The sequence below is a fragment of the Gastrolobium bilobum genome, unplaced genomic scaffold (assembly GCF_033153095.1).
Source record: "Gastrolobium bilobum isolate Gb01-03AN ecotype WA unplaced genomic scaffold, APGP_CSIRO_Gbil_v1 utg14708, whole genome shotgun sequence".
Classification (NCBI taxonomy): domain Eukaryota; kingdom Viridiplantae; phylum Streptophyta; class Magnoliopsida; order Fabales; family Fabaceae; genus Gastrolobium; species Gastrolobium bilobum.
This window is the reverse complement of record NW_026898255.1, coordinates 19,973-38,001: the sequence shown is the minus strand read 5'-3', so window position 1 is coordinate 38,001 and position 18,029 is coordinate 19,973. Positions and strand designations below refer to the sequence as shown.

The window sequence follows — 18,029 nt, the reverse complement described above, 5'->3', positions numbered from 1 at the left end:
TTTTGACTGAATTCATTTTCCGTCGAAAATCTTCGACGGAATCCACTTTTCGTCGAAAGTTTTTGTCGAAATAACTTTTCCGTCAAAAAATTCAACGAAAAATGAATTCGGTCGAATAATTCCGTTAGTAATTTCCACAAAATTTTTTTCATCGTAAAATTTCGTCTATATTAAAGACTTTTCTAGTAGTGCAATTCTATGGTGATGAAGAGGAATACCCAAATATTTGCCAAGGTCCATTTTCTTGTTAAAGCCCATCTGCATACTAATTTCAGTAGCCAAAACATTGTTCACATTCCGAGAGAAAAAAATCTTTGTTTTATCATGGTTCACCTTTTGACCCGAAGAAAGACAAAAAAGCATCCAACACCGTAGTGATAGTTTAGGCTTGGTCATGGGAAGCTTCCGCACAAAGAAGCAGATCATTTGCGAAGAAAAGATGAGAAATAGGAGGAGCATTTCTACGAAGCAAAATCGATTTCCAATGCTTTTGCCTAGTTGCAAATAAGATGACCCGGTCGCTCCATGCAAAGAACAAATAAATATGGGGACAAAGGATCACCCTGTCGAAGCCCCCAAGTAGGGAAAAATTCCTGAGTTGTGGCTCCATTCCAAAGAACATTCATCGAGCAAGATAAGACATACCACATAACTAGATTAATAATGTTTGGAGGGAACCCCACATCTTGTAGCGTATCTCGAAGAAAGTCCCAACTAATTTTATCGTATGCTTTCTCTATGTCCACCTTTATCATCATCCAACCTTTAACGCCTCTCTTCGATCTCATGGAATGGATAATCTCCTATGAAATAATAACATTATCCGTACCTTGCCTACCTTTGGTGAAACTGCATTGGTTAGGCATAACAATTCTATCCATCTGCAATTTCAAACGGTTAGCAATAAGTTTGGTAATAATTTTATAAATAACATTACATAGGCTAGTGGGCCTGAAATTTTTAAGTGATTATGGCGAATCCATCTTTGGTATCAAACATATCAGGGTTTGATTGATTTCCTGAATTTTATGAGGGTTACTAAACATATCTTTTACCAGTTCACAGACAGAAATCCCTACAATATGCCATTGAGATTGGAAAAATAAACTATGAAGACCATCAACCCCTGGAGCTTTATGGGGACCCATGGAAAAAATCGTATCTCTAATCTTATCATTCGAGGGAAGTTTTCCAATGAATAATTTGTTTTTAAATTTGCATTAATTGTATTGTTTTGTCTCGCTTTAGGTGATAAAAGGGATATTTAAATTACAATTACTTGTATCTATGTTAGTTTGGTACTAGATTAATTAGATTAAATTGATCATATGTTCCTTATGTTTTTTATGAGTGAGAAATATAACACGTTTTACTTTTCATATTCACTTTTCCTTAATGCAAAATATAGAATGTTTCATTAGGGATAGTGTGCAATTATTTGTTGTCAATGTCCATATGGCAATCTGATTGGTGGGATTTTATCCACGGTTTGTGGACAAATTTTTGATATTCCCCTGGTATCTTCTAAAAAAGGTAAAAAGTTAGGATTTACATAAAAAAAAGATAAAAATGTGATTTAAATAAGGATAAAAATTTCCTTTTTAAGAAAATGGGAATACCCGTATTACCAAAGAAAAATTCTCTGTTTGCATAATAAGCTCGTATGGATTGGTCAATTTTTTTTTATAAAATATACGTGTCGAAATATTATATTGACTTACAATACACCCTAAATGAAAATAAGGAAATTAAAAGATCAAGACTTTGACAAAATATTTAATATATACTACTTGATTTCTTAGAATAAAAAATTGAAATCTTTCCTAAAATACAGTGATATCCCAAAAGCTTTTCACAATACAAAATTATAAGAGACACCTTTTCCATTCTATGTTTCTAATTTACCAATTTGGTTGCTTTTGAGTTTTGGCTATTTGAGTTGTATGACTAAATGCTAGCTAAACTCTACTGTTTTGGAAATAATATTTTTACTCTTAATTTATTACATCTATGCTCAAGTACTAGCCTAAGTACTAGCATGTAGAATAAGCGCATATTTGGATCTTTCTTTTTTTAAAGCTAGAAGCTACTTATAAGTATAAGCTAGGTCAAACAGCTTTTGAGAAAAGCTCTTATAATGAAATTTTCTTTTATAATGAAGAGAAAAGATAAAAATTTCTAAGAGGAGTTTTTTCAATCTCTTATATGCTTTTCTTGAATTGTGTGTTTTGTTTTTAAAAATAAAGAGCTATGAAGATAGAGAGAGAGATGATTTTCTTAAAATATGTGCTTTTAGGTAATTTTTAGGCTAAATTTTTTTATAATTACTAAACAGCTTTTAGCTTTTTTTTTTAAATTTTTTTAGCTTTGACTTATAAATAGAAAAGGAGAGGATCTAAACATGCTCTAAGTTAGTAGCTTCATTGACTTCAAAATTTCCAGGAGGTGATAGAGGTGCTAAACGAGCCAGAGGCCTTTCAGGGACCTTTGACTCGGCTCGTGAAGGCCTGAACTTACATGTCTAAAATTGATTGTTGGCACCAGGCTTGAACTTGTATAAAAGCTCGTTTAATAAAAAAGCATTAGGCTCCAATTAAATCAAAAGCTCGGCTCGAGAGCCTCTCAGGCTAGCCTAGTATATTATTTTATATTTTTATTTTATATTTTTTTATACTACTTGTAACAGCCTCTCTTTCTCCTCAATCCATTTCACCTCGTTTTATTGGTTAAATAGACTTTTTGAATGGTTTTGTTCTATATTATGCTGTTTGGATATATATTGAATTTATGATATTTATGGAATTACTAGTATTGTTGATTGTATATTCTGTTTGGATAAATTTTTGTTATTTTATTTTTTTTTAAACAAGCTAACAGACTAAATCAGACTTTTACTTTTTGTAAATAAGCCAGGCCACAGGCCTATAATAATATTTATAACAGATAACAGGCTTGGTCAGGCTGACACATTTAAACACAGGCTTAGCCTTTTAAGATCAAAAGTCGGCTCGGCCCGTTAACACCCCTAGGTGATACGATGAAAAGAATGAGATGATAAATAAGTAACCGTAATCACATAAGACTAAATGGGATAAACCAATTTGTAACTCTTTCCTAATAAAATTTGATTTTTATTAGCAAAAAGAGTTTAGAATATTCCCTATCACTTTGAAGCTCTTACACTCGGATTGTGGCTACATTTCAAGGATAATGAATTTACGGAATATTTTTGTTATGAATATCATTAACAAACATTATCCATTGTGTAGACCAATGTAAGTGTTGTTTGCAGAAATTATTCATGTTTCTTGATACCAAGAATTTAGGAAAAGGACTATAATTTGGGTCTGTTACAGAATGATTTTCTTAATCTTTGTAAGTATCATAATTCCTTTCCCGTTTATCATCATAGCTGCCCCTCACAACCCACAAGAATAAAATTTAAGTGACAACCACCTAAATTTTGATAGAAGTTTACGGTGAACAAGAATTTAGAAGTTGTATTTGCTAAGATTTATGAAGAAATAATTGGGATTTTGATATATGGGGAAAGAAAATAAATACTGAATAATGACTTATAATGATGTGATATAATATGATGAAAAAAATAGTTATCCTAATTTATAATATTTATGAAAATTTAAATTATAAAATTAAAAAATATAAGAAAATATAAATATTATATCTTAAAAAATCTGACGTGATATTTTGTTTTTTGGAAACCAATCTCACCTGATATTTTGTTTTTTGGAAACCAATCTCATCACCTGATATTCTGAATTAAGTTATAAGAGAGAGAATATATTTATAACCAATTTTTACTTACAATCATTATTTTTACAATTATTGGATTAAAATTAAATCAACAGTTGTAAAATAATAATAAGTGAGAGTTGTTGATTTAATTTTAATTCAATAATTATAAAAGTGATTATAAGAGGATATAAAAAAGAAAATTGTAAGGACAACCTCTTCCTAAATTAGGAATAAATACAATTTAAAATATATTTTTCCTTTTAAATTAATTCATTCCATCAAAATTATATCATTATATAATTACATTTTAATTTCCACAATGGTAACCCTTCATAATCATATCTTAATTTATAACACAGCCCAATTCTCACCGCATTTTGTTTATAAGTATGTATCCTTCCTCTAACGTGAGTAATCTAAACCCTAATTCTCGTTTGAAAAACAGAAACATGAAAAGAAGGAGCATGGAGAGTAACCTCCACTGGGATGTGATTCATGAAATTCTGTTGAGGTTACCTGTGAAGTCACTTGTTCGTTTCAAAAGTGTGTGCAAATCATGGCATTCTCTCATCTCTGATCCTCACTTTGCAAATTCTCATTACGAGCTATCTGCCGCACCCTCGCACAAGCTTCTCCACATAGCATCTGTTTCTGAAGCTCGATCCATCGATGCTTATGCATCGCTTAACGATGATTCTTCCGTTGCAAGGCTCATTCCCCCAATTCCAAAGCCAGATAAACATGTTTGGGTTCAGATTTTGGGTTCATGCAGAGGGCTTTTCCTTATAGAAAGATGTCCAAGGAAAAGCCCGCGGCGGAAACACCACTACTTATAGAAAGAGGTTTCCACAGAGAACTGTCGTACTTTGAGATATTGGAAGAGTCTCAATATGAGAAGATATACCTAACTGGTTTTGGGTATGACTCATCCACTGATGATTATTTGATAATAATTGTGCTACGGCGTGATGGTGATATATGAAACGGTTTGGTGCTTTTCTCTTTGAGAACCAATTCACGGAAAGAAATTCAGGGCTTTCATGTTCACGACGTGTATTCATGGCGATCATCATTCTTTAATGACGCTGTTCATTGGTTGGCTCGTGGTGAATATTGTGTAATTCTTGCCTTTGATTTGGTAGAGAATAATCTCTCTGAGATATCTCTGCCAGATGATCTCAAATATGGCTCTTTTTTAATTAGATTTGGGAACCATGGGAGAATGTCTCGCTGTTTTTATTGATAGCTTTAATAAAACTCAAGTGTGGGTTATGAAAGAATACAGAGTGCAGTCATCTTGGACTCTGATTGAGATTCCTATGCCACTTTCAGCTGTATGCATGACCAAAAGTGGTGAACTTATTGCATTAAGTGCTAATGTTTCAGAGTTGATGAAATTTAATGAGAAAGGAGAATTGCTGGAACGTTGTGAATATAGTGGTGCTTATGTGATTGGGTTCCACTTACCTATGTATACAGGGAGTCTTTTTTCACTCCCTAGGAACAACGATGGAAGCATGGAAACAACATCAACAGAAACCGACAAGGAGAAATAGGAATGTCTAAATTGTGGTAATTTCAATTATTTATTTACAAAATTCATAGCTTTATTTTGGAAACAGGGTTTGTTTGACTTGTTCTTATTATTGCGGCATCATGTTTTCTTCAACATAACTTTTGATCTATTGTGGCATCATATATATGTTTGTTGTTTAGTTAGTTATGCTCTCCAATTTATCAGTTGACCAGCTAGCTTAGCAGCATCATAGCATGCGGGAAAAAATATGTGGTCAGAGAGAAGAAACATGCATTGACAATTTTGAGTCCGAGATCAAACTAATTTCTTAAGTGAAGAAATTTACAAAGAAGAGGACAATGACAAGTAGACCTTTTATTTATTTGTTTGTTTATTGTTTTATTGTTTTAAGTTGAAGCATTGATAAGTAGACCCCAAATAATTGACAATGCATTTCATATACTTCTGACTCAAGTTTGCAAAGACATATTAGGACGAAGGTTGCTACGTAGTTAGACACAAGTACTTTTAAGACCGCCTAATTTCTTTGCTTTATAGAAACAGACATCACTTTTTACATTGTCACATTATATATAACTGTATGCCACTGCAAGTTAAGCTAAACAAGTTTTTCACTTCACGCCATTCGCAAGAGAATTTCAGAAAGCTAATTTGAATTACACTGTTCTCAACAAGTTTTGTTTCTATAGATTTTTGGAGGAGAAGCTGGAACAACTTAAGAAGGAGCAGTAGATCTTTGTAGCCAAAGCAACTAGAAAGTCTTTGCAGTCCCCAGATGGAATTCCTTCTTTTGAGACTGAAACTTTTCCCTCATTTCCTCACGAATAAAATCAAAGAATGATTGAACTCCCTTCGAAGGAATAAATTACAGCCACATTGTGGCTAAATTCAAAAAATTGAAAACCATTAAAAGGAATAAAATTAGGTGTCTTCTTTTACTTTTGTCCTATCTTGCAAAAGTACGTGGTGGAATTGTCAGAACAAATTCACCTGACTTGAAATATATCCTGTTACAGTCCATAAGCAAATCACGTCATGAAAACTGTTCCGGATGGCCCAACAAGAGTCAGGCCCAATGGTCGAGGCCCAGCCCACACCAAGCATCCACGTCAGCCCTACTTGCTGGGGCGACACACACCCCCCAACGTGGTAATTTCCCAAGGTTAAACACCAAAATATCCTACCTTGGGACCTCAACTCCCGAAAGCAGTCGCCCAAATGCCATAAGAGGAAGCTATCCCCCTGCGACCCACGCTGACACCACCAGACGCAGAAGGCACAGCGCTGCTACGATGGCAGCGCCTGTCACGCCCAACACTGCCATCGGTATGAGACCCCAAGGAGAGTTGACCTTCTCCCCACCAACCTTCACCCAGTAAGCAGAATCTTCTCTTATAAATAGCCCCCCAGGGACACACCAGAAGGTATCTTATGTATCGTTATTATGCCCATTTCTATTAAGTCACATATTTAACCATCATTCCTCCATTGTTATTAACTTGTTATACTTGGAATCATACCGTCTAGCCTGGTCTTTACCTAAGCTAGTGGTATCATCCATATAGTGACAACCCCCCCAAAGGGAACATAGTGGGCTTATAGATTCTAACGGTACATTGGCGTCGTATGTGGGAATTCTATAAACTTCTATTCCCATTCTCCTACCAAAGATCTACAAGATGCTTTCCACGTTCTGGAAACCGACATGGTTGTTACAACATGGCGAGCAGAACAGGCTAGGGCTGTAACCCCAGAGGGACATGTACAAACAGTGCAATCTAACTCCCCTCCATCCAAGCATTCGGCCCCAGCCGAGCGGGCAGCTGTCGAAGCTCCCCCCCAGTACTACAATCTGTAGGTCCTCAACTACCAGGTCCTAATGTTAGAGTAACACAGTTGAACCATCGAGTGCCAATACATGAAATGCAAGGAGAAAACCTAGTTCAAAACCAACCCCCTCCCCCCTGAGTCCATTTCGGAATGCCTTTCCCCACTGCAGTCCCACAAGTCATTCCACTCGCCCATCGTCACCAACCGGCCCAGAGCCAACCAGTAGCACCGTATCATGATCACCGGGTACCCATGATCGCCGCATACCCCCTAGACCTTACACACATAATATGGCAACTTCTTTCCCCCCACCTTTCCCAACCGGTTATCCGTTCTACGGTTACCCAGCACACCCCCATAATGCCGCCGTTCCACAACCACAGCGGTCGGTTGTGATCCCTGGCCAACCCCAGTTTGGAGCCCATCAAGCCCCAGCTCTCTCCTACTCAGTTGAGGCCCCTCAAATACCTCGCCTACAACCAGACTTGCCGCCTCGTAACCCAAACCTACGCGTCACCCCCCCCAAACACCTCAGGGCGCAATAAACCCCTGACGGATAGTCTACGCCTCACACCCATACCCCTTGGTTTCAAGGGACCATCCAATATCACTACCTATGTGGGTGCCACTGACCCTTTTGAATGGGTCCAAAAGTTTTAAGCGGCGATGACCCTTCATGGCAAAACCGACCTACTTATGTGCAGAACTTTCCCGACGCTTTTGGGCGGGAGAGCACTGACCTGGTACACCACTTTGCCAACTGGCAGCGTAGCATCCTGGGATGACTTGGCAAGCAAGTTCCGGACCCACTTTGCCACCAGTCGCCCAGTGCCAAAGTCCGTCCATTCCCTAGAGAAGGTTCATCAACAATCTGGGGAATCCCTTAGGTCCTTTCTGGATCGGTTCGACAAAGAAGCCTTGCAAGTACAAGGCCTAGACCCTAAAGTGCAAGTGCACATACTCTTATTTGGTTTGCGTGAAGGAGAATTAGCCTACGAGCTTGCTCGCAATGAAATTGTTGACCTTGAAGAAGTCAAACTGAAAGCCCAAGAGTTTATGCGCATCGAGGAGTACAAAGGAAGTCGGGTAGATGACACCCACAACCAACAAAATAAAGATAGTAAAAATCGTGACCACAATGAAGAGCAGAGGAAAGGTCACAAACCCTCCAAATACTACAGTCTCCATTCTGGGCGTGACACAATAGGACGCCAGTCACATAGCGTCCTACAGACCGAGTACAAAGAAGACGACAAGCATAGCCCCAGGAGTCAACAGCAGCCTCGAGAAAGCACCGTATACTACAAGTTCCACCGCAGTAACGGTCACAGTACTGAGGAGTGCAGACATCTCAAGGATGAGATAGATGAGCTTATCAAATGTGGGGCCCAAAGAAAGGCGGGAGATAACGTCCGAACTCCAGGGAACAACAGACGATACCGAGAGCGTAGCAGGTCCCCGGAACGATGAAGGAACAACCAACCAGGTTATCAATCTCGCCGCGAACTCGATCGCAGAGAAAGCCCCCCACGGGATCGCATGGTGCATGGTAACCAAAGCAATAGAGAAAGGCGTGATGGGGAAGACGAGGACTCAGCTGTGGTCAAGCATGGTGTGATAAACATGATTTCTGGAGGACTTGGCGGAGGCGGGGTAACAGTCAACACCCGGAAAAGACACTTAAAATAGTGTTTAGCAGTAGCTGGAAAAGTCATCAGCAAAGCCAAAACTGATGCAGGCCCAGCCAAACCTAAGATCGTCTGGGATTTCAATGAGTTGGGCGACATCCAACCTGGGCATGACGACACCTTTATTTCTTCCAAGCAATAATCGCCAACTGGAGTGTCAACCGCGTATTTGTTGATCATGGCAGCTCTGCTGACATTTTGTTTTTGCCATATCTCAAGGCTTTAGGTTTCACTGTTAATGACTTAACCCCGGTTGCAGGTGAAATTTCAGGTTTCAATGCCACAACCACCAAACCCCTCGGAATGATAAACTTGCGTTTATCCCTAGGAACGCCGCCCACAACCAAGTCAGCCGACATCCAGTTTTTGGTGCTTGATACCCAGTCAGCTTATAACGTAATCCTTAGTAGAAGAATGTTCGCCGCGTTTAAAGCAAGCGTATCACACTCTCACCTGGCGATGAAATTTGTGGCGAGAGACAACAACGTGGCGACAGTAAAGGGCAATCAAACGGTAGCAAGGAGCTGCTATAATATATCCCTACGACCAGCACCAAAAGTCGCCTTTAATATATCAAGCGTATCACACTCTCATTCGAGAGATCAAATATACTACCTGGCTCTCCAATCCGGTTTTAGTTAAAAAGCCAAGCGGAGCATGGAGGATGTGTGTCGATTACACCAACCTCAACAAAGTGTGCCCCAAAGATGCCTACCCTTTCCCAAGCATTGACCAGCTCGTTGATAACTCATCCGGATTCAAAGTGCTCTCATTCATGGATGCATATTCAGGCAACAACCAAATTCCGTTACTTGAGGAAGATCAAAGCAAAACGGCGTTCATTACTCAGAACGCCAACTACTGCTATACTATGATGCCTTTTGGGTTGAAAGATGCTGGTGCCACATACCAGCGAATGATGAACGAAGTATTTAAAGACCTAATTGGCGACAGCATCGAAGTATACATCGATGATATGATCGCCAAGTCGAAAACTCCTGAACAACACTTATCACATCTTCAGGGCATCTTTGACAGGTTAAGGAAGTACAACATGCGACTCAACCCAAGTAAGTGCGCGTTTTGAGTACCGGCTGGGAAATTTCTAGGTTTTATGCTGACCGAAAAAGGCATCGAGGTCAATTCTGACAAGTGTAAGGCGGTCATAGACATGCGAAGCCCCCAAACGGCCAAAGAAGTTGAACAGTTGACTGGGAGGTTAGTCGCTATCACTCGGTTCTTAGCCAATTCGGCCTATAAGTCTCTTCCTTTGTTTAGCCTACTGAGGAAAGGTTGTACTTTTCAATGGACCGACGACTGTGAGAAAGCTTTCTAAGAGTTCAACAGAGCGTTATCCTGCCCTCCTGTCCTCACGAAGCCAGACGATGGAGAGACTTTGTATTTATATCTCGCCGTTAGAATGGAAGCCATCAACGCCGCGTTGGTCAGAGAGCCAAATGGGGAAGCTCAAAAACCAGTGTATTTCGTTAGCAAAGTAATGCAGGGTGCTGAGCTTAGGTATCAGCAGATTGAAAAGGTTACCCTCACGCTCATTTTCGCAGCACGAAGACTACGGTCATACTTCCAATGTCATCCAATCACCGTCAGAACTAATCAACCCATTCGCCAAGTGTTGCAAAATCCTGACCTGGCGGGGCGAATGATGTCATGGGCAATTGAATTATCGGAATACCAAATCAATTATGAGCCAAGGGCTACCATCAAAGCTCAAGCCCTCACAGACTTCATAGCAGAGATGACCCACGCTGGTGTAGTGGAAAATCAGAGTAGTGAAACCCAGGCAACATGGAAACTGTATGTTGACGGTTCGACCAACGCCAAAGGGTCAGGTGTCGGTGTGATAGTCGAAAATCCAGATGGCGTGGCGATGGAGCATTCTTTGACTTTTGATTTTAACACAACCAACAACCAGGCTGAATATGAGGCTATGATAGCCGGTCTCTTCAAGCCAGAGAATTGGGTGCCCAACACCTCAAGGTTTTTAGCGATTCACGGCTAGTTACCTTTCAAATTTCAGGCGAGTATTAAGCCAAAGGCCCGCTGATGAGCAAATACTTAGAAAGAGTCAAAGAAATAATGTCGACCTTTAAGAAAGTCAAGGTTGAACACATTAGGTGGGCAGAAAATACGCGTGCTGACATCCTCGCCAAACTGGCTAGTACGAAGAGCCCAGGTAATAATCGTTCCGTCATCCAGCATAATCTGCCTAACCCTTGCGTCGTCATGAGTATTACAGTTGCGGCAGGCGCAATCGCCGAGGATTCATGGCTTACTCCTATCGCAAACTACCTGGCAGAAGGAACGCTGCCGCCAGACGAAAAAGAAGCCAAAAGGACTGTGCGAAGGAGTGCCCACTTCTGCATGATGCACGGCCAGTTATACAAAAGAGGTTTTTCAACCCCACTTCTGAAGTGTTTGAGCCCGGACAACGTGGAATACGTGCTTGAGGAAATCCACGAAGGAATCAACGGCCACCACATCGGTGGACACTCTCTGGCAAGGAAAGCACTTAGAGCAGGATTCTATTGGCCAACCATGGAGCGAGATGCTTATAACCATGTTAAAAAGTGTGAAAAGTGCCAACGGTTTTCCGACATACACAAAGCCCCGCCAGAGGAGTTAACGTCGATCCCATTGCCCTGGCCATTTTACAAATGGGGAATGGACATTCTTGGATCATTTCCAAAGGCCACAGGGCGTGTGCAATGGCTGATTGTCGCCATCGATTACTTCACCAAATGGGCAGAAGCTGAGCCAGTTGCTACCATCACCTCCCAGAAGGTCAGGAAATTTTTCTGGAGAAACATCGTTTACCGTTTTGGCATTCCAAGTGAGGTCATTACTGATAATGGCACCCAGTTCACTGATTCCAAGTTCCGAGAACTGATGGCCGACCTATAAATTCGGCACCATTTTGCAGCAGTAGAACATCCGCAGTCTAATGGGTTAGTTGAATCATCCATAAAGGAGCTTGGGTTGAAATCTACAGGGCGTCTTGTAGGGATATCACACAACCGCCCAATCGAGCAACGGAGAAACCCATTTCCGCTTGACTTACGGCACGGAGGCAATGACACCAGTGGAGATCGGTGAACCATCCTGGAGGAAGGAACAGGTAACAGAAGTAACCAACAGCCAGGGACTCAATAAAGCACTTGATCTACTCAAGGAAATTCGAGAACGGGCTACGCAGTCAGAACGCCAGTCGAAAAAGAGGTCGGCCAGTAGATACAACAAAAAAGTTATCCTCAGGAAGTTTCAAACTGCTGACCTCGTTCTTAGGCGAGCCGACATCGAAAACAAGAACGCACGCGATGGAAAGCTCGCCCCAAATTGGGAAGGACCGTATCAAATAGCAAATGTACTTGGCGGGGGATCTTACGCCCTGGAAACATTAGAAGGTAAAGCTATTCCAAGGGCTTGGAACGCCGACAAGCTCACCGGATACTACAGTTGAATCACATTGTAACCTTCACACTGTACTCTTTTCCTCTCCAAGTTTTTATATAATACCCCTATCTTGCAAAAGTACGTGGTGGAATTGTCAGAACAAATTCACCTGACTTGAAATATATCCTGTTACAGTCCATAAGCAAAACACGTCATGAAAACTGTTCCGGATGGCCCAACAAGAGTCAGGCCCAATGGTCGAGGCCCAGCACCCACCAAGCATCCACGTCAGCCCTACTTGCTGGGGCGACGAACACCCCCCAACATGGTAACTTCCCAAGGTTAAACACCAAAATATCCTACCTTGGGACCTCAACTCCCGAAAGCAGTCGCCCAAATGCCATAAGAGGAAGCTGTCCCCCTGTGACCCACACTGACACCACCAGACGCAGAAGGCACAGCGCTGCTACGATGGCAGCGCCTGTCACGCCCAACACTGCCATCGGTATGAGTCCCCAAGGAGAGTTGACCTTCTCCCCACCAACTTTCACCCAGTAAGCAGAATCTTCTCTTATAAATAGCCCCCCAGGGGCACACCAGAAGGTATCTTATGTATCGTTATTATGCCCATTTCTATTAAGTCACATATTTAACCATCATTCCTCCATTGTTATTAACTTGTTATACTTGGAATCATACCATCTAGCCTAGTTTTTACCTAAGCTAGTGGTATCATCCATATAGTGACAACCCCCCAAAAGGGAACATAGTGGGCTTATAGATTCCAACGGTACATTGGCGTCTTATGTGGGAATTCTATAAACTTCTATTCCCATTCTCCTACCAAAGATCTACAAGACGCTTTCCACGTTCTGGAAACCGACATGGTTGTTACAACACGACGAGCAGAACAGGCTAGGGCTGTAACCCCATAGGGACATGTACAAACAGTGCAATCTAACTCCCCTCCATCCAAGCATTCGGCCCCAGCCGAGCGGGCAGCTGTCGAAGCTCCCCCCAGTACTACAATCTGTAGGTCCTCAACTACCAGGTCCTGATGTTAGAGTAATACCGTTGAAACATCGCGTGCCAATACATGAAATGCATGGAGAAAACCTAGTTCAAAACCAACCCCCTCCCCCCGGAGTCCATTTCGGAATGCCTTTCCCCTCTACAGTCCCACAAGTCATTCCACTCGCCCATCGTCACCAACCGGCCCAGAGCCAACCAGTAGCACCGTATCATGATCACCGGGTACCCATGATCGCCGCATACCCCCTAGACCTTACACACATAATGTGGCCACTTCTTTCCCCCCACCTTTCCCAACCGGTTATCCGTTCCACGGTTACCCAGCACACCCCCATAATGCCGCCGTTCCACATCCACAGCAGTCGGTTGTGATCCCTGGCCAACCCCAGTTTGGAGCCCATCAAGCCCCAGCTCTCTCCTACTCAGTTGAGGCCCCTCAAATACCTCGCCCACAACCAGACTTGCCGCCTCGTAACCCAAACCTACGCGTCATCCCCCCAAACACCTCAGGGCACAATAAACCTCTGACTGATAGTCTACGCCTCACACCCATACCCCTTGGTTTCAAGGGACCGCCCAATATCACTACCTATGTGGGTGCCACTGACCCTTTTGAATGGGTCCAAAAGTTTTAAGCGGCGATGACCCTTCATGGCGAAACCGACCTACTTATGTGCAGAACTTTCCCGACGCTTTTGGGCGGGAGAGCACTGACCTGGTACACCACTTTGCCGACTGGCAGCGTAGCATCCTGGGATGACTTGGCAAGCAAGTTCCAGACCCACTTTGCCACCAGTCGCCCAGTGCCAAAGTCCGTCCATTCCCTAGAGAAGGTTCGTCAACAATCTGGGGAATGCCTTAGGTCCTTTCTGGATCGGTTCGACAAAGAAGCCTTGCAAGTACAAGGCCTAGACCCTAAAGTGCAAGTGCACATACTCTTATTTGGTTTGCGTGAAGGAGCATTCGCCTACGAGCTTGCTCGCCATGAAATTGTTGACCTTGAAGAAGTCAAACTGAAAGCCCAAGAGTTTATGTGCATCGAGGAGTACAAAGGAAGTCGGGTAGATGACACCCACAACCAACAAAACAGAGATAGTAAAAATCGTGACCACAAAGAAGAGCAGAGGAAAGGTCACAAACCCTCCAAATATGCCAGTAGCCATTATGGGCGTGACACAATAGGACGCCAGTCACATAGATGAGCTTATCAAATGTGGGGCCCAAAGAAAGGCGGGAGATGACGTCCGAACTCCAGGGAACAACAGGCGATACCGAGAGCGTAGCAGGTCCCCGGAACGAAGAAGGAACAACCAACCAAGTTAACAATCTCGCCGCGAACTCGATCTTAGAGAAAGCCCCCCACAGGATCGCAGGGTGCATGGTAACCAAAGCAATAGAGAAAGGCGTGACGGGGAAGATGAGGACTCAGCTGTGGTCAAGCATGGTGTGATAAACATGATTTCTGGAGGACTTGGCGGAGACGGGGTAACAGTCAACGCCCGGAAAAGTCACTTAAAATAGTGTTTAGTAGTAGCTGGAAAAGTCATCAGCAAAGCCAAAACTGATGCAGGCCCAGCCAAACCTAAGATCGTCTGGGATTTCTACGAGTTGGGCGACATCCTCCCTGGGCATGACGACACCTTTATTTCTTCCAAGCAATAATTGCCAACTGGAGAGTCAACCGCGTATTTGTTGATCATGGCAGCTCTGCTGACATTTTGTTTTTGCCATATCTCTAGGCTTTAGGTTTCACTGTTAATGACTTAACCCCGGTTGCAGGTGAACTTTCAGGTTTCAATGCCGTAACCACCAAACCCCTCGGAATGATAAACTTACGTTTATCCCTAGGAACGCCACCCACAACCAAGTCAGCCGACATCCAATTTTTGGTGCTTGATACCCAGTCAGCTTATAACATAATCCTTGGTAGAAGAATGTTCGCCGCGTTTGAAGCAAGCGTATCACACTCTCACCTGGCGATGAAATTTATGGCGAAAGACAACAAGGTGGCGACGGTAAAGGGCGATCAAACGGTAGCAAGGAGCTGCTATAATATATCCCTACGTCCAGCACCAAAAGTCGCCTTCAAAGCCCAACCTGTGCCTCATCTAGTGACAACCCAGGTAACAACGAGCAACCTCAATGATAAGGGTAAGGAACTTGACCAGTGTTTCCTTGTAGAATTCGACGCAAGGGATGACCCCCAGATGGAGCATTCCAGACCTACACCAGACGGAACACTGCAGCACGTAGTCGTGGGCGACGAGGATCAAACCACAACTATCGGGGCGTTCACCAACCCGGAGATGAGGAGTAAGTTGATCAAGCTCCTACGAGACAACAAAGATCTGTTTGCATGGAGGCCGTCTGACATGCCCGGCACCGACCCTGAAGAATGCTGCCACCGGTTATCAGTGGATCCCAGAGCAAGACCTGTCTCGCAAAAGAAAAGAAAGTTTGGCCCGGATCGCCAAAAGATCATTGATGAAGAGGTCAAGAGACTCTGGGATGCCAGTTTCATTCGAGATATCAAATATACTACCTGGCTCTGCAATCCGGTTTTAGTTAAAAAGCCAAGCGGAGCATGGAGGATGTGCGTCGATTACACCAACCTCAACAAAGTGTGCCCCAAAGATGCCTACCCTTTCCCAAGCATTGACCAGCTCGATGATAACTCATCCGGATTCAAAGTGCTCTCATTCATGGATGCATATTCAGGCTACAACCAGATTCCGTTATTTGAGGAAGATCAAAGCAAAATGGCGTTCATTACTCAGAACGCCAACTACTGCTATACTATGATGCCTTTTGGGTTGAAAAACGCTGGTGCCACATACCAGCGAATGATGAATGAAGTATTTAAAGACCTAATTGGCGACAGCATCGAAGTATACATCGATGATATGATCGCCAAGTCGCAAACTCCTGAACAACACTTATCACATCTTCAGGGCGTCTTTGACAGGTTAAGGAAGTACAACATGCGACTCAACCCAAGTAAGTGCGCGTTTGGAGTACCGGCTGGGAAATTTCTAGGTTTTATGCTGACCGAAAGAGGCATCGAGGTCAATCCTGACAAGTGTAAGGCGGTCATAGACATGCAAAGCCCCCAAACGGTCAAAGAAGTTCAACAGCTGACTGGGAGGTTAGTCGCTCTCACTCGGTTCTTAGCCAATTCGGCCTATAAGTCCCTTCCTTTGTTTAGCCTACTGAGGAAAGGTTGTACTTTTCAATGGACCGACGACTGTGAGAAAGCTTTCCAAGAGTTCAAAAGAGCGTTATCCTGCCCGCCTGTCCTCACGAAGCCAGACGATGGAGAGACTTTGTATTTATATCTCGCCGTCGGAATGGAAACCATCAACGCCGCGTTGGTCAGAGAGCCAAATGGGGAAGCTCAAAAACCAGTGTATTTCGTTAGCAAAGTACTGCAGGGTGCTGAGCTTAGGTATCAGCAGATTGAAAAGGTTACCCTCACGCTCATTTTCGCAGCACGAAGACTACGACCATACTTCCAATGTCATCCAATCACCGTCAGAACTAATCAACCCATTCGCCAAGTGTTGCAAAAGCCTGACCTGGCGGGGCGAATGATGTCATGGGCAATTGAACTATCGGAATACCAAATCAATTATGAGCCAAGGGCTGCCATCAAAGCTCAAGCCCTCACAGACTTCATAGCAGAGATGACCCACGCTGGTGCAGTGGAAAATCAGAGTAGTGAAACCCAGGCGACATGGAAACTGTATGTTGACGGTTCGACCAACGCCAAAGGGTCAGGTGCCGGTATGATAGTCGAAAATCCAGATGGCGTGGTGATGGAGCATTCTTTGACTTTTGATTTTAACACAACCAACAACCAGGCTGAATATGAGGCTATGATACTGGTCTGCTTCAAGCCAGAGAATTGGGTGCCCAACACCTCAAGGTTTTTAGCGATTCACGGCTAGTTACCTTTCAAATTTCAGGCGAGTATCAAGCCAAAGGCCCGCTGATGAGCAAATACTTAGAAAGAGTCAAAGAAATAATGTCGATCTTTAAGAAAGTCAAGGTTGAACACATTAGGCGGGCAGAAAATACGCGTGCTGACATCCTCGCCAAACTGGCCAGTACGAAGAGCCCAGGTAATAATCGTTCCGTCATCCAGCATAATCTGCCTAACCCATGCGTCGTCATGAGTATTACAGTTGCGGCAGGCGCGATCGCCGAGGATTCATGGCTAACTCCTATCGCAAACTACCTGGCAGAAGGAACGCTGCCGCCAGACGAAAAAGAAGCCAAAAAGACTGTGCGAAGGAGTGCCCACTTCTGCATGATGCACGGCCAGTTATACAAAAGAGGTTTTTCAACCCCACTTCTGAAGTGTTTGAGCCCAGACAACGTGGAATATGTGCTTGAGGAAATCCACGAAGGAATCAACGTCCACCACATCGGTGGACACTCCCTGGCAAGGAAAGCACTTAGAGCAGGATTCTATTGGCCAACCATGGAGCGAGATGCTCATAACCATGTTAAAAAGTGTGAAAAGTGCCAACGGTTTTCCGACATACACAAAGCCCCGCCAGAGGAGTTAACGTCGATCCCATCACCCTGGCCATTTCACAAATGGGGAATGGACATTCTAGGATCATTTTCAAAGGCCACAGGGCGTGTGCAATGGCTGATTGTCGCCATCGATTACTTCACCAAATGGGCAGAAGCTGAGCCAGTTGCTACCATCACCTCCCAGAAGGTCAGGAAATTTTTCTGGAGAAACATCGTTTACCGTTTTGGCATTC

At 43.1% G+C, this 18,029-nt stretch overlaps 5 protein-coding genes across 5 annotated transcripts; all 5 read left to right on the top strand.

Moving 5' to 3' along the window:
- Positions 1–4,145: 4,145 nt before the first annotated feature.
- Positions 4,146–4,738, top strand: LOC133314241 (F-box/kelch-repeat protein At3g23880-like). The gene is made up of 2 exons (XM_061515680.1): positions 4,146–4,460; positions 4,529–4,738. The coding sequence occupies exons 1-2, from the start codon at positions 4,146–4,148 to the stop codon at positions 4,736–4,738; spliced, it is 525 nt and encodes a 174-aa protein (XP_061371664.1).
- Positions 4,739–4,970: 232 nt separating this feature from the next.
- Positions 4,971–5,312, top strand: LOC133314240 (uncharacterized). Its single transcript, XM_061515679.1, has one exon. The coding sequence runs from the start codon at positions 4,971–4,973 to the stop codon at positions 5,310–5,312; it is 342 nt and encodes a 113-aa protein (XP_061371663.1).
- A 2,477-nt stretch (positions 5,313–7,789) lies between these two features.
- Positions 7,790–8,593, top strand: LOC133314239 (uncharacterized). Its single transcript, XM_061515678.1, has one exon. It carries the CDS (start codon positions 7,790–7,792, stop codon positions 8,591–8,593), a length of 804 nt encoding a protein of 267 aa, XP_061371662.1.
- A 69-nt stretch (positions 8,594–8,662) lies between these two features.
- LOC133314238 (uncharacterized) lies at positions 8,663–9,898 on the top strand. The gene is made up of 3 exons (XM_061515677.1): positions 8,663–8,776; positions 9,031–9,313; positions 9,603–9,898. The coding sequence occupies exons 1-3, from the start codon at positions 8,663–8,665 to the stop codon at positions 9,896–9,898; spliced, it is 693 nt and encodes a 230-aa protein (XP_061371661.1).
- A 3,997-nt stretch (positions 9,899–13,895) lies between these two features.
- Positions 13,896–14,456, top strand: LOC133314237 (uncharacterized). The gene has a single exon (XM_061515676.1). It carries the CDS (start codon positions 13,896–13,898, stop codon positions 14,454–14,456), a length of 561 nt encoding a protein of 186 aa, XP_061371660.1.
- The last annotated feature ends 3,573 nt before the right edge of the window (positions 14,457–18,029 follow it).